Source organism: Typopeltis vanoorti, chromosome 7, assembly GCF_054136105.1.
Source record: "Typopeltis vanoorti isolate ZY-2024b chromosome 7, IOZ_Tvanoo_1.0, whole genome shotgun sequence".
Lineage (NCBI taxonomy): Eukaryota > Metazoa > Arthropoda > Arachnida > Uropygi > Thelyphonidae > Typopeltis > Typopeltis vanoorti.
The window spans coordinates 12894984-12917424 of NC_143555.1; the positions used below are offsets into that span (position 1 = coordinate 12894984).

Sequence of the window (22441 nt, forward strand, 5' to 3'; positions counted from 1 at the left end):
TATACCACTCTTTGATGTCTGTCCATCAATTACTCTCTCTCTCTCTCTTATCCAAATCACCAGCTTCATATCTATTTCCATTTGCTCCAATTTGTGCAACAGAGTTCCATGTTGTTTCCTGTCAAATGCCTTTACATAATCCAGCAGTATCACTGTGTAAAAATTTCTTGTACCAACTCAGTTGTCACTTTATTATAAAAAATGAGCAAATTAATAAGGAAAGACCTACTGTTCACAGAAACTTGTTGCCACTATAAAGTATCATATTCCTGTTCACCCAGTTCTAATAATTAACCTATAATTCACTTCTTCTGTCTTGGAGCCTCTTTTATACAGTGGAATTATTTAGCCCTCATTCCACTCTCTTGGTACATTCTGAGAACTAAGACTTTCCTCACACATTCTCATAACACAAAGGCTGATATGCCATGTAATCCCATGGCAATGTTCACATTATGGTTCTGCAATATTGTAAACACCTCCAATTCAACTTGGACAGTGAAGGAAAGACTGCCAGAAGGAGGACTATATATGGAATATTTTGAGCAACATGCTCTAGATTCCTCTCCTTTAAAACCCAAAGTCTGCCTTAGGTATGTTGATGTTTTCGTGATCTGGCCCCATGGTCGCCAGATGCTGGACACTTTCCTTAGCCACCTAAACAAACAACACAAACAGTTCACAATTGAGATTGAAAAGCAGAACACACTTCCATTTCTAGATACACTTGTCTTCCTTCTGGCAGTCTTTCCTTCACTGTTTACCAGAAACAAAAACATACTGGCCAATATATGCACATAAACTCCTACCACCATCCAACACAAAAACTAGGTGTCATTAATACTCTAAAAAACAGGGCTGCTTTGAAGATTTGCTCTAATGAATAAGTGCTTAAAGACGAATTTAAAGTTATCAGCAATACTTTCCTAAAAAAATGGCTACAGCCAAAACACTATTAACAAAATTCTCTACAAGATAAACCAGACTACAATAAAACTATAACCATTCCTTACATTAAAGGGACATCAGATAAAATAAACAGAATACTACAGATATACAACCTCAAAGCCACCTTTAAACCTCCTGCAAAATTAAATAGCTTACTCAGCTCATCCAAAGACCCACTCCCTCTGCTGGCTCACCCTGGAGTATACCTTATTTATTGCGCCTGTAATCTACCATATTATTATTATTATCAGGTCTCCATGGAGTCAAAAGACTCATCGTGGGAGGTCCTTCCAAAGAACATAAAGTCTGTCAAGACTCATCAAGGGGAGGTTTCCCCTAAGAAACACAAACTCCTTAAACTCATTGACCATTCTCACCCTCACCACTCTATCAGGCAATGCATTCCACGGCTCAACCACCCTCCATGCAAAGAAACCACTCCTCACCCTCTTACTCACAGTTTCCTTTCGTAACTTCCAGGGATGGCCTCTTGTCATCACTCCTTCCCACTGTTCAACCAAGTGAAAGAATTCCCCAGTGTCAACCCTGTAACCACCTCTCAACAGTTTAAAAGTCTCAATCATATCACCTCTCCTTCTTCTATCCGCCAAACTCTGCAGTCCACATTCCCTCAGCTGATTCTCATAACTATCCTTGTACAGTCCTGAGACCATCTTTGTCATCCGTCTTTGTATCTTTTCCACAGTTAATTTATCCCCTTCAAATCCTGGGGACCAAATCTGAGAACAATAATCCAAGTGTGGTCTGATCAGAGACTTATACAACGGAATGATAACCCTCTTATCTCTGCAGGTCAGTGTCCTTCTCATAATTGCAGCAATCCTCTGTGTTACCTTCACCACCTTTGCAATATGTCCCCTAAACTTCAGGTTTCTATCAATCATCAACCCCAGATCTCTTGTCTCCCCAACTTCCTCCAGTATAACTCCTCCCATAGAGTATGCAGCATCCCATCGATGTTTCCCAAACATCAAAACTTTACATTTTGCTGCATTAAACTGACACCCCCATTCATTTGCCCATCTATCTAGCTTATTCAAATCCTCTTGCAGGGCTACCACATCTGCACTATTACTAATAATCCTTCCCAGCTTCACATCATCTGCAAACAACTGAATATCCCCTTGCAATCCACTGGCAATGTCATTGAAATAAAGGTTAAACAATATAGGTCCTAGTACTGAGCCCTGTGGGACCCCCACTTGTAACCTTCTGTCTCCTTGAAACTGCTCCACCATACACAACTCTCTGATACCTATCAGACAGCCAATCCTGAATCCAGTTGACCAATCTGACATCCAGACCCATGTGTTGCAACTTAAATATCAGCTTATCATGTGGCACCCTGTCAAATGCCTTTGCTAAGTCTAAGAAAATTGCAGTATATGCCTTTCCCTCATCTAATGTTCTTGTAACTTTATTATAAAAGGCTAGCATATTGCTAAAACAAGAGCGCCCTTTCACAAATCCATGTTAACTCTCACAGATAACATTACCCTCATCTGCCCAGTGCTGTATACGGTCTCTCACTACTTTCTCCAAGATCTTAACAACTACTGATGACACACAGACTGGTCTATAATTATACACTTCCAGTCTGTTACCACCCTTATGCAATGGCACTATCTTACCTTCCTTCCATTCCCTGGGCACCTTTGCCGAAGCCAGACTTTCATTGAAAAGCCAGGTTAAAGGGGGGAAATATATGGGGGGAAACAGGATGCACAATTTCTATCAGACAAAAGGAACATAAACAACACATTAAATATAATAACTATGGTGAAGCTGGCCTCTCTGATCATGCCCTGAACACTCTACATAGAAATGACTTGAAAAGCACCAGTTTACATCACACTAAAACATGGAATGAATGTAAATTTAAGGAAGCCTGTGAGATTTTTATCAACCACCCTAATCTGAACAATAATGATGGTCTAAAAATCCCAAACATATGGAAGGCACATATTCAACCCATGGAACCTTTCTCCCTAAGAGTTAACTATAAACAGGACTGTTGATAATCCAGAATCTTAAATCTAACATAACAATTGTCATGTTAAATTAGGACATCATTGTTACTGTAAGAAAACTATCCATGTGAAAGAATGTTTCTCTTTCTTAAGAGAAACATTTAGCTTTGATGTAGTTTCTCAATAATTAATTATTTTTATTTTTATTATTATTATATTTTCACTAGAGGTCATGCCAGTAGAATAACTGTTGATCAACTCATTGTCGCTTTAGCATACTGTGTGAAATGTAACTCAGCTTGTCCTTGTATATTTGTATATACTCCAGATGATGACCTTAATATGAAGGTCGAAACATCGGGAAATTAAAATAGTTATTTATAACATGGTTGTAAAGTCAATAATTTCTAAAACGAATGCTGATCACTGTGCAACACTAAAAGAAAGGATTCTTTCAAATACTCCTTGACCATTTCCCATGCACTACTGACATCTCAACCTTCCAAACTCCTATACCATAGCTCTACTATAAGCTAACTCCTCAGTTTGTTATAATCACGTGCTTTGTAATTCCACATATACTTCTTCTTAAGAGAAAATTCTGAATGTCTAGCAATCTCTCAAATTTAAGGCCATAATTCTGAGTTCCTCATGCAGACAAGGGGGGGGGGAGTGGCTATATTGGTTACTGCTAAGCAGTCTGATGCTATGACCAGATCCAGTGCTCTCGAACAGAAGTAAGAGATGCATACCTGTATACAAGTCTCTCTTATCCCATATTTGTCACTTTATGATAAAATGTAGACTGCTTAAGAAAGATATACAAACCTGACTGTTGTTAAGCATTCTATGTCCACGAACACAACCAATCCTATTTTCTATTTCTACCTAGTATTATTTCCAACATTTAAATATAGCTTAGTGAGAATAATAAAGCTTATAAAGATTTTCTAAGCTATATTTGTTTCAAAATCTGCATTTTGAAAATAACATATATTTTTATAGTACAAATAAAAATGTGACATACCTTCTGTTAATGCTCCTAAAGGCCAAACCAAATCTATAAAAGAAAAAAAATGTGTGTAAAACAAAATGTGTGGAAGTATATATATTTGCCAATATTTCTAACTATTTTTTTAAATTAATGATATTTTTATGCTTCTCATATTATTATTATTTTTAATTTTGATTTCATAATGCTTTTTTGTGATAGCCAGACTGGATATAATCATTGTACTATGGTTGTAAAAGTGTTTGCTTCAGTTGTTATTTTGATTAATATGGAAGGGATAGTTAATTACAAAAATGGCAGCAGTGGGTAAAGAAGCATATGCCTGCAAAATGAAAGATCTCAACTTGGGGATAGAGTTTTTCCCTGGACTTTTTGCAGTAGATATGATGCAACAATTTTTTGTATGTATCCAAAAACATTAAAGATTTATGGAGTGTTAGACTAAACGATAAAAAAGGAATGCATTATGGTATGCAAGAAGTGCAACGAAAGGATAGGGTGTTCCTAAAATGAGAACGTTGTTACCAGAAATGATGGAAGTGCATGCAACAGCAATAATAGAAGTGACATGGAAGAGCTTAGGAAAGAGTAAATTAAAATGAAGAGTCATGTTAAATGCATGAAGGAAGAAATTGAATGTTTAAAGAAGAGAATAACTGATATAAATGACAATGAGTTAATAAGAAGAAGCATCTATCTAAAGATGATAGGGTTGCTTTATGTGGTGACAACAGTCATTAAAGGTGTTGCAAAAAATAAGGTGCATAAGACATGTTTTATTGTACAATAAAACAATATCAGATGCTTTGCATAGAAGGAAGGAATAGGCGTCAGAATTAGTGGTAGTGGTAGGCACATATGACTTGGATATTGAGAAAAAGAATACAGAAAGGGATGTGAAGAAGTTGCTGCAGGAGGTGAAGGATAATAGTGTTACTGGGAAAGTGGTTAGTTTTTTTGCCCTGATATAACATTAGTGAACTGAGAAGGAGAGTAATGATACCGAATGACAAGATGGCTGAATTGTGTCAGGCAGAGTGTGCTCAATTTGTGAATGTATGGAATGAATTTGAAGGAAAGTTAGAATGATTCAAAGCTGATGGAATGCATTTGAATGGGTTTATTGTTAGTCATTTAGAAAGATTATTATTTACTAAGCATACACAGGGTTCATACAAAATCAGTACTGATAAGTTTCAGAGAGAGGCTGAGAATCAGATTGTGGAAGTACAGAAAGAGGATGGACACAATGGTGAGGAAGTGATTATTGCAAGCAGGGTCGGCAGAAGTGGGCCTATATTGCAGATGGGTGCCACTACAAGGTGGGTGCCGTTTTGAAGTTAGTGTGAAGTTTCATTCTTTCTTTAAATTTTTGTAAACAAATTAAGTGATAATAATTAGGTAAGTCAATATAATTGCTGCAAATTTACATATTCTGCATAAAAATAGATCAGATTTCCTCCCACTAAGATTGTCATGAACGCGCCTTCTTAGGCAGCAAGCGCACTGCTTCACTCGGCTCAGAGCAGCCCTGTGCAACGACCCTATCCCATAATGTATTTTCTACGGGACCTTAGAGTCTCATTCCACTGAAGCACTAGTAGTCGTTTGGCCCAGTTCAACAGGTGCAGCGCGTGCAGCACCTGTTGAACTGGGTTGAACCTCATAACAAATATTTGCATATTTGTACTTGTAAACAGTTCCTCATTTATTTTCTATAAATTCCTAATTTAATTTCTTTCTTGTAAATCCTTTCCACATGATTATGACAAAAATAAAAATAAATAAATAAATTGCCATTTGTTTGGGGGGGGGGTACCCATTTCAGCTTTGCAGGCGGGTGACATCCAGCCTAGAGCCGGCCCTGATTGCAAGGCAGAGGGATGCAGTGCAAAACGGTTGGGGTTGATAAAAATATGAATGAAAATCTGAGTCGAGATCAGAAACGGGGATGGTAACACAGAGAAAAGTGCACTATAGCAGAGAGAGAGAGAGAGAATAAAGAGTGATTGTGTTATTATGGGAGGCATCAAAGAGTGGATAACTGTTATGCTTGTATACTAATGTACAGAGTATCAGAAATAAAGGGGCTGAGTTTGTAGCATTGATCGAATCAGTATGCCCAAAGATAATTGCATAAGTGAAACTTGGTTGACTAAGGATGATATGCTGTCAGGACTCAAAATGGTAGGATATATGATTTTCTGATAGGATAGGAAGATGAAGAGAGGAGGGGGAAGGTATTGTTAACAGTAGCAGAGAAATTGTGTCCTTCAAGAGTCGAAGTGGAAAATAGTAAGATATGAAAATTTTGAACCTGTTTGGTTTGAAGTTGAGATCAATAGAAGAATAGTGTATCTAGTTGAGATCAATAGAAGAATAGTGTATCTAATAGGCCAGGGAATGTGGAGAATACTGACTGAAATGTTTCAACAAATTAGATGACCAAGTAAAATGAAGATGATCCTAATGGGAAATTTTAATTATAGGAATGTGGATGGGGAAGGAGAGATAATGTATAGTAACAAAGAGAGTGAATTTGTTGGGATTCTGCAAGTTAACTATCTGAATGAGCATGTAATTGAAGGAACACAAGATGTATCATGTTAGATTTGGTGATATCCTCAAAGGATGTAGTTGTGAATGAGATATCAGTACTGCCACCTGTTGGTGAAAGTGGTCATAACATATTGGTTTGGAACTCTTTCTTTTAAGGTTACACGGTGATCAGCATTCATATTAATTAAATTAGGGAAACAAAACACACGTGTTAAAAAGATTATTTTACTGATTACAAATAAAATAATAACTTTACATTTCGACCCCTGTATTGAGGTCATCTTCAGAAGGATACATTCAGAAGTATAAGAACAAGCTACATGCTGTTGCACACTACACAAGTAAATTACATGTACGTTGTTAACTAATCTTTTTTCTTAGCCTGCCCTCTAGTGGGAAAAAAAAAAATAATAAAAAAAAAAAAGACTACAATAAACTCTGCTAAAGTCCTCATGTACTAGGCTTCTTCTGGAATTATACAGTTATATTACGATTATCTTCTGGATTTGTCCAGGTTGCTATTGAATGTTCAAGGGAAAAAAAAAAAAAAACACTTCACTGGGTCTTGTATTGAGATTTTTCTTTGTGGTTGCTATGAAGGTTGTAGATGGGTCCTCCACATTCTTGGGATTGTTAGACCATCATTTTTATTCAGATTCGGGTCATGTTTGAGCATTTCACATGCTTCCTTGAATTTACACTCAAACCAGGTTTTGGTGCGGTGTAGGAACTTGGTACCTTTCCAGTCAATTCTGTGGTATGTTTGGAGTGCATGGTCAGAAAGAGCGGTTTTTCCAAAATGGAGGTATTTTATGTGACGTTTGTGTTCATCCTTTCTGATTGGGATGGTTCGTCCTATTTCCCCTATGTATGGTATGTTACAAATGCAATCTATTTTGTAAACCCCCGGGTGGGCTAAGTGTGGCAGGGGATCCTTGGAAGAATTGAGTAGGTGCCTTAATTTTGTCGGGGGTTTGAAGGTGGTTTTGATGTTGTATTTGTGTAGTGTTCTGTCTATTTTTTCTGAAATGCCTCTAACATATGGTATAGCAATAGCATTCTTGAAATCTTTTTTGTTATTAGTGGTATCTTTGTGGAGGATCTTGTGAATGGTTTTTATACTGTATCCATTTTTTATAAAGGTATGTTTGATGGTCTCATATTCATGGTTAAGAGCTTGTTCAGTTGAACAAATGGTTTGAGCTCTGTGTTTAAGAGTGCTTATAACCCCTAGTTTTTGTTTTGGGTGGTGATAGGAAGTTTTGTGTATGTATTAGCCTGTGTGTGTAGGTTTGCGATAAACTGAGAAGGAGAGACAGCCTGAAGGAAGATGTGTGACAAGTGTGTCTAGGAACGGAAGAGAGTTGTTTTTTTCTATTTCAATGGTGAATTGGATGCGTTCGTGTTGTTTGTTCAGGTGGCTAAGGAATGTATCTAGTGCTTGGCAGCCATGGGGCCAAATGGCGAAAATATCGTCGACGTATCTGAGCCAAATTTTGGGCTTTAGGCACGCCGATTCTAGAGCTCGTTGCTCAAAATCTTCCATATAAAAGTTCGCTATTGGGGGGGGGGGAGTGGAGAGCCCATGGCGGTACCTTCTTTTTGAAGGTAAAAATTGTTTTGCCACACGAAATATCCGGAGCGGAGTACGTGGGCAAAGATAGCCGTGATGTCGTGTGGAAATATGTTCTGTAAGAGTAGGATAGTATCATTGATTGGGACATTGGTGAAAAGGGAAGTTATGTCAAAGCTGACTAATAGATCTTGGTCGTTGAGTGTAATATTTTTAATTTTGTTTATGAATTGTTGTGTATTTTTTATGTAGGAAGGGAAATGACCAACCAATTCCTTGAGTGTGGCAGCTTATTTTTTGGCTAAGTAGTAATTCGGACTGTCAATTCCTTCCACGATAGGACGTAATGGCGTGTTTGTTTTGTGTACTTTTTGAATATTGGTTTGGAAGGTAGTCAAACAGGAAAAAGTTGTTATCAAGAAGGCTTATACGTGGGTGATTATGAGAAGCTTCATAGTTAACTAACATCAATATATTGGGTTGATGATTTTTATTCAGAAACAATGTTGACAGTGCATGGGAAATAATGCAGCATCTAACACAAGCAACAATGCATATAAGGCTTTGATTAGGCCACACGTGGACTATTGTGCCCAGATTTGGTCACCGGGTTTTCAGAAGGATGAAGAGATATTGGAAAGGGTTCAAAGGAGACTAATTAAAATAGTTTCTGACCTCTGGAATGTCGAGTATGAGGAAAGATTGAGAAGATGTAATGTGCAGAGTCTGGTGGACAGGAGGAAGAGGGGAGACATGATAGAGACCTACAAGTTGGTAAGGGGTTGTTATAGGATCAATGCTGGAGAAGTTTTACAGAGAATATTGGGCGATCAGGGGGAAAACCAGAGGTCATCCCTGGAAACTGTATAAAGAGGGTGTGAGTACGGGAATGAGAGACAAGATTTTTTCGTGCAGAGTTGTGAATGATTGGAATGCCTTGCCTGAGAGTGTGGTGTCTGCAAAGAGTTTGAATGTGTTTAAAACACGGTATGATGAGCTGTGTGTGTGTGATGAAAGGACCTCCCAGATGAGTCTTTGACTCCATGAGGTCTTGGGGTGGTAATAATAATAATAGCTGCATACCAAGAGTTAAGCGAATAAATGGAGTAGGAGTTAGATGGATGAACAGTGAAATCAAGCAAGCAATGTTACAAAAGTTGTTATGGAATATGTACAAGACAATGTGCAGTGGACAGAATCATGAAGAATATGAACTGCAGGCCAGCAAAGTTACGAGCATGGTTTAAAAAGAAAAAGTAGAATACGAGAGGAGATTAGCCAGTCAGGTCAAAGCTAATCTAAGGGAATTTTTCTGCTATGTGGCAAACAAGAGGAAAATTAATTATGACAGGGTTGATATGAGTGGATAGTTATGGTAGCAGATTAACCATAGCAAACGATGTACTAGAATTATTTAATGAATACTTCATCAGTTAATATCATAGTGGTGCAAATGATGCTGTGCAAGATGTAGAAGGGAGGCAGGGATTATGAGAATTAAAGGTGAAAGAATCAGGTGTATCAAGTGTTACTTAGGTGAGATGTTAATAAGGCTGTAGGATTGGATGACATACCACCACATATTTTTAAAGAATGTGCAAAATGGGGCCATGCCCTTAACCTGGTTATTTAATGAAAGTGTTGCAGTGGGGAAGGTTCCTAAGGAGTAGTAGAAAGAAGGCAAAATAATACCTCTCCACAAGCATGGTTTGAGAACAAAAGTTTCCAATTATAGACCTGTCTGTATATTTGCAGTTGTGATCAAAGTTTTGGAAAAAATGGTTAGAAATAGAGTACAGGATTGGGTCGATGGACATAAGATTCCCTTTGATAGTCAGCAAGGGTTTGTGAAGGGCATCTCTTATTTTGGCAATCTGCTTATGTTTTATGATAAAGTGACGAATGTGTTGGATAAGGGAGAATCGTATACAATGCTATTCTTGGACTTTGCAAAAGCATTTGATAGATTACCACATGATAAGTTGTTGCAAGCTGCAGAGGATAGATAGTATATTGGTTAGATGGATCAGACATTGGGTCTCTGAATGATACCAGCAAGTTGTGTATGATGGTGCCGTGTCTCAAAAAAGGATGGTGACCAGTAGCATGCCTCAGGGTTCTGTTTTTGGGCCCCCTACTGTTTAATTTATTTATTAATGTTTGATGATGACATAAAGTTAGGTGCTGATTTAATTCTCTACAGGAAGATTTGAATAGACTTTTAGCTTGGACAAATGAGTGGGATTGCAGTTTTAATATTAATAAATGCAAGGTGTTACATTTTGGGATATAAAGATGTAAGGCTAAGTACTGTATTGGTGGAGCCGTACTTGAGAAAGTGAATGAGATTCGGGATCTTGAAGTGCTGGTAGTCAGTTCCGAGGGCACATCGCAAGTGTTGCAAAGAAGGCACATAGTATTGCTATGATAAAAAATGCATTGATATGTAGGGATAAGGAGGTGGGGTGCCTCTATATAAGGAATCAATAAGACCACATATGGACTAGCTCACATCACCTGGTTTTCATTGTGATGTGGAAACACTATCAGGACTCTGGAATTTTGGTTATGAATTGCATATTAGGAATGTGGTTACAGAGGTTGGTGGATAGGAGGAAAAGAGGAGATATGATAAAATCTCTTAACTAACTTGAAGGTCTCTATCACATTAACACAGAAGGATTATAAAAAGAGTAGATGTTAAGATGGGAAGAATGAGAGGCTATCCCTGGAAGTTGTATAAAGATGTAGTGAAGAAGGGTATGAGGAGTAGATGTTTTGTGTGTAGAGTTGTTGGTGAGTGGAATGCATTGCCAGAGTGCATTGTGAATGCAGGTAGTGTAAATAATTTCAAAGCTCATTATGATAATCATGTTGCAGGTTGAGTGGGAATATGAAATCCAGCCCCAGATCATCTGACTAGCTGAGAATTTGACTGTTGACACCAAACAGTCAGGGTTGAATTTTTCCCGATTGTCTTCAAATTTAACCAAGCCAATCTCAATTTTTTGGTTTACAAGGGCTACTTTTTAGGATGCCTATCAAATGAGTCTTCTCCTGACAGTTACAGAGCTTGCCACAACTCCAGTGTGTTCTCTGGGCAATGCACAGTGAGGCAGAGCCGCTTTAGAACTTGATCTTAGCATGGTGTAGAAAGTGACTTTCTTCCCATCCCCTTCTTCCTTTCAGCAGATCCAGTTTCTTTCACTTTCAACAGTAGCCTTTCCACAGTATATTGACTACAGGACACCCTTTTAGCTATTTCACAAGAAAAATAGTCTTTTCTATTCAAAGCTTGAATCACACTTTTTCAGCATGGTGTTAAATGCACGTAAATAGCCAGTGTTCTCAGCATGAAATTGTAAAAACTAGCTCTTGCTGTCTATTTATAGCATAAAAAATTCTGATGCAATAGCAGCAACTATTACATTATACAGAAATCTGTCAGAATGATAGATGATGCAATACAATGAATTATTTAATTATAAACCAATGAAAATGGTTGAGTGGTAAGGTGATGCAGTTTCTATGAACATGAATGGATATAGTCTGATGCTTCATGAACTAAGTTATAATATTTGACATACTTAGATTTTCCCATAGTACTGATATACAAACAAACTTCTTGAAAACCACAAATTTATCACAGACCAGAGAACAAACAACAAATGAAAAAAAAAAAAAAAATTCAAACTTATTGTATGTATTCAACCTTATTGCTGTTCTCTGGCTGAGCAGATTGCACCTCCATTTCATCAACCAGTGGGTCATTGGTTTGCGATTTTAGGTAGCATATTTGAATTTTTCCCCCTTTGTGAGATCACACTCCCAGTTACTGGAGGCATAAAGTGGCTTGAAAAAATGTTTAGGTTTGGTCTCTAAAGCAGGATTTCCAAATTATGTAAAAAAAAAAAAATAATATATATAAACATGTTGAAAAATAGTTGAAAAAAAGAAGAAAACAAACAGCCTACTGTGATGCGTATTGATGTACTATAGGTTTACGAACATTTATGGGTGGGAGGCAAAAAGAAAAAAAAAATGAAAAATAGTTATAAAATCCAACCAAATTGTATTTTACAACTGTTATAACATCCTCTAGGTTCAAACCCTGGACAATTATTATTATTAATTTATTTATTTATTTATTTTATTTTTGCTATAATTGGCCCGTTTTTTTTATTGGCAAAACTATTTCAAAAGGTAATTCCTCTCTTGTGTGATCAATTTAATGAACTTTGGTGTTAAACCTTTCTCTCTTAAAATGTGTTAAGTTGTTTCAATTTTTAATTTAGTCAGACCACTGTAGTTGTAAATTGTGCAGAACAAAATTACGTCTACAGTAAATATCCAAAAAATGGTTCTAAGGTGAATTGCAATAATGAAAGCATCACTATACAGGAATGTTATTCCAAAATGCATCTTTTTTTATGACTGTCTTCTTATTTTCATACTTTTTGTATGTTAAGAGTACTTTTATTTTATAAGTATTCACTTTAAGCAAAGGCAAATGCTCCTAGGTGTATTTAAGAGAGAAGACTTCATGCCTTTGATATTTGTGATGCCTTTCATTTGAAAAGACTGAAAAGGCCAGAGTTTAAATTTCATCTAGGATGCAAAGCCCTTATAAAGCACCTTTATAAGGGCTTTTCAACTAAAGTTGGCTTGAAGATCTCATACGAAAATGGGGGAAAGGTTCTTGTGGAAAAATCCTGTTCCCCCCCCCCACCACCACCACCACCACTCTCAGAAACAGACAAACTGACTAAGAGAAGACATGACATCGTCAGAAAAATATATTCAACAGGATTAAGACTAAGGCCAGTCTGGGGGCCTCGAAGGTGGCAGCCCCACCACCAGACTCGGGTGCTGAAGGCTAATCTCCTGCACACCTTAAAATTTCACTCATTAAAAGAAATAACAAAGAGATAGCCGAACTGCCTAAATGGTTAACGACAAAGCGAGGAAAAAGGTACATGAGATATGGAACATGGAACATTAAAAGTCTACATGGAAAAGAAAACGAATTAATTGATGAATTTAAAAAATCAAGATAGGATTTGCTAGCAGTCACAGAAACAAAAAAGAAAGGTCAAGGTTGCCAGAAAATGAAAGATGGGTATATACTTTTCTATTCAGGGGTAAACCCAAGAGAATGGGGAAAACAAGGGGTAGCTTGCATAATTAAATCAGATCTCAAAGAATATATTACTAAATGGCAACTAATAAACGAAAGGTTGTTGACAATCACTATAGATTTTAAATCAGACAACCAAGTATTCACTGTAATTGTTGTATATGGCCCAAACGATAATGCCAATAAAGAAATTAAAGATGAATTCTTCGAACTCTTACAAAAAACAATTGAAGAAGTTCAAGGGCATATCATACTACTAGGAGACCTTAATGGCCGGGTAGGGAATCAAGTAGATGAAGAAACGAAACAAGTGTTGGGATCACAAGGAGAAATAACCCGGAATAATAATGGAGAAAGAATAATAAATCTTTGCCTTACAAATAATTTAGTGATAGCGAATACTATGTTCAAGCATAAAGAAATCCATAAGTTTACCAGGGAAGAGCCCAATAGAAACGAAAAATCTATAATCGACTACACCATCATAAGCAGATCGTACTGGAAGTATACAAAAAATGCAAGAGTCTACAGAGGTCCTGAAATAGGCAGTGACCACTACTTATTAGTATTGGAAACAATCCATAAAATAAAAGTTGAAAAATGTAGAAAAAGTAGCAATGAAATAAATGTTAAGATAAAGAACTACAAACTAAAGAAAGAAGAAACAGCCATTGAGTATAAAAGTAAAATAGAAGAGAAGATGAAAGAAGTAGAAAAAGAGATATATGGAGACCAAGATGTAGAAAACCTATGGTACAGGTTCAAAACACTTCTTCTAGAAACAAGCAAAGAAATTTGTGGTGTATCATTAAATAATAAACAGAAGAAACATAAAACACCCTGGTGGACTGAAGAACTAAAAGAAGAAATTAAAAAGAAAAAGCAATTATGGAAGAGATATATAACATCAAAGCTGCAGGCTGATAGAGAACTATACAACAACCAAAGAAATAACGTTAAAACCTTAGTGAAAGCAGAGAAAAGAAAATGCTGGGAAGACTTCGGACATACTTTAGAACAAAATTTTAAAGGAAACCAAAAACTCTTCTATAATGTTTTAAGAAGAATGAGGTCAGAGAAAGAATGCCCCATAAAGTTTATCAAAAATAAGGATGGAAAGTTACTCACAAATTCCGAAGACATCATGGAAAGATGGAAACAGTACTTTCAAGAATTATTGGAAGATGCAGGACATGGAAAAAATAGAACCCTAAGAGCAAGACACACAAGCAAAATAGAAGACCAGAGTGAAGAAATTCATGCAAATGAACTGTTAGCAGCAATAAATAAAATAAAAATAGGCAAATCAGCAGGCCATGACCAAATAACACCAGAAATGGTAAAGAATTTAGGAACGAAAGCCATAAAATTTCTTTTACACCTATTCAATGTTGTATGGAAAAAGAAAATTATTCCCAAAGACTGGGAGGTAGCTATAATAATCCCTATATTTAAGAAAGGAGACAATCGCAAATGTGAAAACATAGAGGAATTTCGCTTTTAAGCGTTCCAGGAAAATTATATACCCGCATTTTAGAAGCGAGGCTTAGGAATCAAATAGAGGACACGCTGGATGAAATGCAATATGGCTTTCGAAAAAATAGAAGCACACAGGATCTTATCTTCAGTCTTAGACAAATATCAGAGAAAACATTGGAATATGGAAAAGAACTACATTCATGTTTTATAGATTTTGAAAAGGCCTTTGACCGAGTTCCCAGACACTTAATATGGCAAACATTAAAGAAAAACAAGATACAAGATAACTTAATAGCAGCCATACAAAGCCTCTACAAAAGTAATAGAAATTATGTAAGAACCTGTAATAATAGATCAAAAGAATTTGAAACAAATGTAGGAGTGAGGCAAGGCTGTATCCTCAGCCCTCTTCTCTTCATCGTAGTAATGGATGAAATTTTAAAGGCATGCCAAACAAAAACAAAAAAGTTCCACTTAGGATACAGGAAACTGAAAGAAACCAGGATTTCACATATGGCTTTTGCAGATGATGTAGTGATTCTAGCAAATAAAGCTGAAGATCTGCAGTACAATATCAACATTTGGCATGAAGAAACAAAGAAAAGGAATATGACCATAAATATAAATAAAACTAAAACAATGATCATATCTAGAAATCAACAAAAACACACAATAAAAATAGAGAATCACCAACTGGAACAAGTCCACTCCTTTAAATACTTGGGATCATATATACAAGAAGATGGTAGACTAGACACAGAAATTAACAACAGGATAAGAGGGGGAACAAAGCTATTCTATGCAATGAAAGGCCCAATACCAAAATGGCAGTGTACCATTCAGTGTTTCTACCAACATTAACATACAGTCGTGAGTCTTGGTGTTTAACAACAGGAAACACAAATAAACTACAAACAATTGAAATGAAATATCTCAGGAAAGTGGCACAAAAAACAAGACTAGACCGAATAAGAAATCAAATCATAAGAGACAGCCTTCAAGTTGTACCTCTGAATCAATTCATAACACAAGCCCAAATGAGATGGTTTGGACATCTCAATCGAATGGAAGAAGGAAGAATAGCAAAAACTGTATACGAAAGCCAGAAAATAGGAAAAAGAAACATAGGCAGACCCCGGAAAGGTTGGCAAAAGGAAATTAAAGAAAAATTGGAAAAGAAGGGAATTAACTGGAAAGAAGCAAAACAACAAACCTTGGACAGGACGGCATGGAAATCTCTTTGGCAAAATCTCGACGCTTAAAAGCATAAGAGATCATAGACGAAGAAGAAGAAGAAGGATTAAAACTAACCAGATTTTCCTCATAAATTAAGGGTATGAAAGCCAAGGGTACTTGATCAGTTGTGGACCATAAAGGATAATACTAATGATGAAGTAAGTATCTTAGCAAAATACATGTCTTAAAGGAAGTTTGATATGCATTACAGGATATGAGGCAATTGATGTGAAATCAACATCCTCTATATACAAGAATCCTAGTAGTGAAGCCTCATATGAAAACTTTGCTTTCATTTGAGTAAAAATGATTAAAACAAGAATATACCATATTTTTCCGTGTATAAGACATCCCCATGTATAAGACAAACCCTACTTTTTTGAACCAAAATTAAGAATCAATATTTTAAACATCTCCACTGCCTAATCATACACTCAGTGGGAGGAGGTCCAAACTGTCTCTCTCTGAAGCTTTATTTCCATGTTCTTTTGCATAATTGATAACTTTTAACTTGAATTTTGAGGAATATGACAATCGGTTTTTATTTTCGGACATTTTTATGGGCTAGTGCTCAAAATATTGTTAATGCATTAACTTACCCTGCCAACAAGTTGCAGACGTATGAATGCTTTCAGATTTCTGATTGGTTTATTCAAAATCAGCCATTAATGATGTCAATCAACAGAGTTAACAAAGGCTGGTGATTGGCGTAAGCCTGTTCGCAGAGACAAGGTACCGGCAGTTTTGCCATTGCAATCGCTGGTATCTCAACTGGTTACCCCTGTGTATAAGACAACCCCCGATTTTTGGTCTAAAAATTTTAGAAAAAAGTATCATCCTATACACGGAAAAATATGATAATTTCTTATCTAGTATAATTTATCATATGAACCACCAGGTGGCATGTGTTGGATGGACTGCATGATCGTGTGTGCTTGCAGCTAAGTCATGATTTTAATGTTGATTTACAGATATTTAGATAAGTAGCAATTGTAGTCTTCTTATGTATGCCTGTGTGGTTAAATGTGCTTCTTTATTTTTGATATATTTATACCACATACGATAGATAAACTGTATTAGTCATCGCACTGAAGCAAAAAACAATGGTAGCCAAGACACTGTTGTGCAGGGGTTTTGTATTAGTCCAAGAGAAAATAGATTGTGGTATGTGAGTTTCAATGGAGAGAGAGAAAATGTAGATGTTTTACGAGCCAGAAATGCTAGACTTGTTGGAAGCAAGAGAATGAAGTAGCAGAAGTTAGTATTGAAAGCCATGAAACAGAAAATATTGGAGTGGATGTTGTTCTGAGTTTAAGCAATTGTTAAAGAAATGCGAAAGAGTATATAAATGAGGTGATTGAAAGTAGTGGTAAGATAGCATATGCGAAAGTTGTGGTAGTGGAAGTCAGGAGAACATAGAAGACCTGAATAAAGAAATAGCTCACTTGCATGTAGTACTTCACATGACAAAGTGCAAGATTGAAAGGCCACAGAAACAGCAAGAGATTAATCAAACTGAAAACAGAAAAAAGCAAGCAGTCTGCAGCCATAAAGAAAAATATAAGAAAAAATGAGAGAAAGAGCATAAGCAGATAATTCGTTACAGTGATTCTATGATAAAGGGATGGGGTATTTCAAGAAAGCATTACAAAATTTAGTTTCTGTGGTGTGAAAATTTATTGGAGGATGTGAAAGAGTTATTGGAAGAAGTGTAAAAGAAGAATGAGATTGTGAAGTTTGTGTCCATGCTATGATAGAGACACACTAAGAAGGAGGACAATAACAGCTAATGAAACAATACACAGGTTGTGCAGAAGGAATGATGCAGAGTTTGTGGACCTATAGCCTAAGTTTGATAGATGTAAAGATTTGTATAATGCTGATGGACTGCACTTAAACGGATTTGGAGTTCGGTGACTTGAGAGTTTGTTCATTGAGAGTGTGGAAGTGCAAAGTCAGGAAAACTAAAAAAATTAGGGAAGATTCACACAAGTGTACATGTGAAAGCACCAATGAAGTGAATGAGTGTGAGAATGACCAAAACAAGTACAGAATTTAGTCTCTCAAGCAAAAATATCAAATAGGGCAGTGAATTCCAGAAGTAAAGGTGGCTGCAACCCTACAGGAATGCTGCAGTTTCTATATACTAATGCCAGAAGTATCAGGAACAAGAGGGATTTTTGGCATTGGTTAGTGCAACCTTGCCATACATTATAGGCATTAGAAAGACTTGGTTAATAGTAGATGTAGTTACAGGGATAGAATGTGTAAGAGGATAGAGCATTGCTGATGATAGCAAATGAATTGCAGCCATCAAAAGTGAGAGAGTCATGCAGATGACAGTTCTTTTGAATCAATCTGGTGTGAGATTAAGGCGAATAGAACAAAATATAAAACTGGTTGCTGCTATAAGCCAGGGATGATGTGAAAGACTGGTCACTAATCAGCAGAGTAGTACAATAGTACTAATTGGAGGTGCAAGTTGAGTAATTATTATGGGGAGACTTTGGAGACATAGATTGGATGGAGGAAAAAATACATCGCAGGAAGGAAATGGAATTGACACACGTATTGAGAGATAATTACTTGAAGCAGAATGTGATGGAATAGACTCCAGGTATGAGAGTGTTAGATCATTTTATAGGGTCAAAAGATCTGTCCATAATTAATGTTGCTATATTCCTACTGACTGGGGCACGTGATCATATAGTCTTGACTTGGGAGATAGCAAAACATGTGGAAATCCCGGTTAAGAAGGGGTATATGTGGAACTAGAAGGCAGGTGACTAGGATACACTTGAGGTGACAGCTTCAAGCAGTACCATGGCATAAAGATCTACAAGGGAATGATGTTCACAGTGCATGGGGGGGAAGGATTCTCAAACGTTGTCTGGAAGAATCAACATCACATTGTATACCCAATATCAGGAGGGTATACAATGAACTTGATGAACTGCAAACAAAGAAATTGTTGTGGAGGGTATATAACGAGAAAGGTGACCTGCATGGGAGGCAAAATCAGGTTACGAGAAGAAATTAGTTGAGCAAGCAAAAGGAAATCCCTAAGAGTGTTTCATTATATGGTAAGTAGGAGGACGAATGACTATGAAATGATAACTTTAATGATGGCAGAGAGATAACAGAGGCAGATGAAATTGTTAAGCTACTGAATGATCATTTTGCAAGGCTATATCATCCAAGGGAAGATATTGTTATGACAGAGGTGAGAGGAACTGCTGTGAGAACAGTGATTGAAGAATTGGAGGTACTTAGTATATTGCATTGAATGCAAATACAGCTGTGGGATTGGATGGAATATTTGCTTGTGTTTTATGAGAATGTGCAGGGGGACTGGCAATGCCCTTGACTAGGCTCTTTAATTTAAGTCTCAGCTCTTGCAACTTCCCAAGATAGTGGAGGAGGGCAAAATAATTCCTTTGCATAAAGGAGAATCTAAGTCTGTGGTAGCAAATTATAGACCAATTAATATCTCAGAAGTCATGGTAAAAACACTGGAAAAGTTGGCTGAAAAGAGAATTCAGTAATGGGTGGATAAGAATATGACCCTTTACAAAGCCATGCTGCCATGCATAGAGTATCATATTCTTAATAATGCCTTAGTAATCTACTAACTTTTTTTTTATAATAAAGTGACAATTGGGTTGGAGAAAAGGAATGGCTACAAATGATACTGCTGTATATTGCAAAGACAATTGACTGGATTCCACATGGAACACTGTTATGCAAACTGCAACAAATGGGGATGAATAGGAATCTTGTGATATGGATAAAAGGGTGGCTGATGGACAGATACCAAAAAAGTAATATATGAAGGAGAAGAATCCAGGAAAAGGCAGGTGACCAGTGGTGTGCTGCAGGGATATGTGCAGAGACCACTGCTGTTTAATTTGTACATAAATCATATAGCAAATAATTTGAATGGAGATATTCAGTTGTTTGCTGATGATGCAAAGTTGGGTAGAGTAATAGTTAATTCGTGTGATATAGAAAGCTTGCAGGATGATTTAAATAGGCTGACAATATGAGCAAAACATAATCGAAGGAAGTAATGAGTGATACAAACAAGGTGTCAGTGGACCTGAGATTGATGTGGTTGTGAATGGAGAGGAGAATGTGAGAACAGGAATGGAAGTTACACATGAAAATGGGGTGGGCCAGGAAGACACAATGTATGGCGAATGGATTCTGAAAGTAGTAATAAATACATGCATGTGGATAGTCAGCCCTGAAATGGAATGGTCCAAAATGCATGAGGGTTGAATCTAAGGGAGTATGTGGGGCAGAAGGTGAGCAAGCAGGAGCAAGTTAGAAGTTACACATGGGGAGCAGAATGAGTAGAACTGGTTATAGATCAAGAAATGTATTTATGCCTATTTACAAATGCCAAGAGTATGAGAAATAAGGGAGATGAAATTGTGGCATTGATTGAGTTTGTGCACCCAAAAATTTTGGAACAAGTGACACATGGTTGGATGAGAGTGACATCTTGATGGCAATAGAAAAAATAAGGGATATGATGTTTTTCATGAAAATAGGAAAGGCAAGAAGGGAGGGAGAGGGCTGCTGATGATAACAGGAGGATTATGTCCATGCAATGTTAAGATACAAGGGGGGGGGAGTGGCAGTAGTTTTAAAGTGGTATAGTGTGAAATGGATGATGATAGAATGAGATACTTGGTGAGGTGTTGCTACAGCCATGGAATGTGGAAGGTAGATACGAAGAAATGTAGGGAAAACTTGGCTTGACAAGTAGGTAACAGGTAATCATTATGGAGTGATTTCAATTATGGCAATATTGATTGGAGTGAAAAGATAGCATCAGGGAATAAGGAGAATGACTTTCTCGAGTTATTAAGGGACAACAATTTTAGGCATTAGTAATGGAGGACAAACAAGAGTTAAGAGTCTTAGATCTGGTTATATCATCAGAGGATATGATTGATAATAGAGTGTCTAATCTTCCCAGTTGGTGAGAGCAACCATAATGTGATCACCTGGGTTGTGCCAGTGATATGAGAACTTCTATAAAGAAGGGATATATGTGGTACCACAAAACTATTCATTATGAAAAGCTTAGTAGACAACTGAGAACTATAGCATGGAAAGAGGAGTTGAGTAGGAAGCAGACAGACTCTGTATGGGCTTTGATTAAGAGCTATTTAATAGCAACAGTCTGAGTGTATTCCAAAGGTAAAATGGATAAACAAGGTAGGAGTAAAATGGATGAATGAAGAGATTAAGCATGAAATCTGGAAGAAGGCACTGTGGAGGCAACACAAGATAAATGTTCACAATCAGTTGCATGATGAGTACAACGAACAGGCCAGGATGGTGACTTGGTTGATAAAGACAGCAAATGTGCAGTATGAGAAGAAATTAGCTAATTAAGCTAAGAAAAATCCTTCTGAGTTCTTTCTACAAGTAGCAAGTAGAAGGAAAAATTAATATGGGAAGCTGATGCTAGTTATGACGCTGGCAGACTGGTAACCAATGCAGAGGATATAGTAGAAATATTCTAAAGGAAGGATTCAGCAAGTATAAAGAAAGATAATGTTTTAGTAATATTACTTATTACAATAAGGTGAAAGCAGCATGGGACATGGGAGATGGATACAAAGCAGTATACTTATACTTTTCAAAGGCTTTTGATAGATTACTGCATAAGATGATAGTCAAACCAGAAAAGTTGGGGTTGGATATTAGACTAGTTCATTGCATTGGAGACTGGCTGTCTAATAGGTATCAACAAGTTGTGTATGGAAGAGCAATATCCTAGAAGAGGAAAGTTATTAGTGGTCTGTTTTCGAAGCACTGCTGTTTAACTTGTATGTTAATGATATTGGGAAAATTTGAATCAGGGATATACAGCTGTTTGAGGATGATACAAAGTTTGGACAAACTATGAGAAGTAGAGCAGTTGTTGCAGTCTTACAAGAACACTTGAATAGACTGCGTGAATGGGCATGGGAGTGGGATTCCAGTTCAATGTTGTGAAATGTAACATTTTAAAATTTGGAAGATGGAATGTAGAATTTATTCTTGGTGGGATATATTGTTGGAGGTGGAGGAAATAAGAGATCATGGGATGATTGTGAATAAGGATCTAAAATTTTAGAGGACATGTTGCCAAAATTGTGAGGACAACACAATAAATTATGGCAATGATGTGAAGGGACCTGACATAGAAGTAAGGAGATTCTGGTTCCACTGTATAAGGATCTGATTAGGCCACATATGGACTAGTGTGCACAGATCTGGTCATCTGGTTTTCAAAAAGGATGAAGAGATGTTGGAGAAGGTTCAGAGGCGATTTACCAAAAGAGTTTCTGATCTCTGGAATGTTGAATATGAAAAAAGGTTGAGAAAATAGGAGGAAGAGGGGCGATATGACAGAGACACACAAGTTTGTAAGGGGTTGTTATAGGATTAACAATGAAGAGATTTTTCATAAAACACTGGGAGATTGGGGAGAACAGAAGAAGTCA

General features: G+C 36.9%; 1 protein-coding gene across 9 annotated transcripts in view; it reads right to left on the reverse strand.

The window, feature by feature from the left end:
* Positions 1–22441, reverse strand: part of LOC150104491 (RNA-binding protein Musashi homolog Rbp6-like) — a 768426-nt gene that overhangs the window by 237420 nt on the left and 508565 nt on the right. For all 9 annotated transcript variants that reach the window (XM_090395177.1, XM_090395182.1, XM_090395176.1 and 6 more), the window contains exon 10: positions 3967–3999. In XM_090395177.1, coding sequence (XP_090251303.1) covers positions 3967–3999 — 33 coding nt within the window. The remainder of the gene's footprint in view (positions 1–3966; positions 4000–22441) is intronic.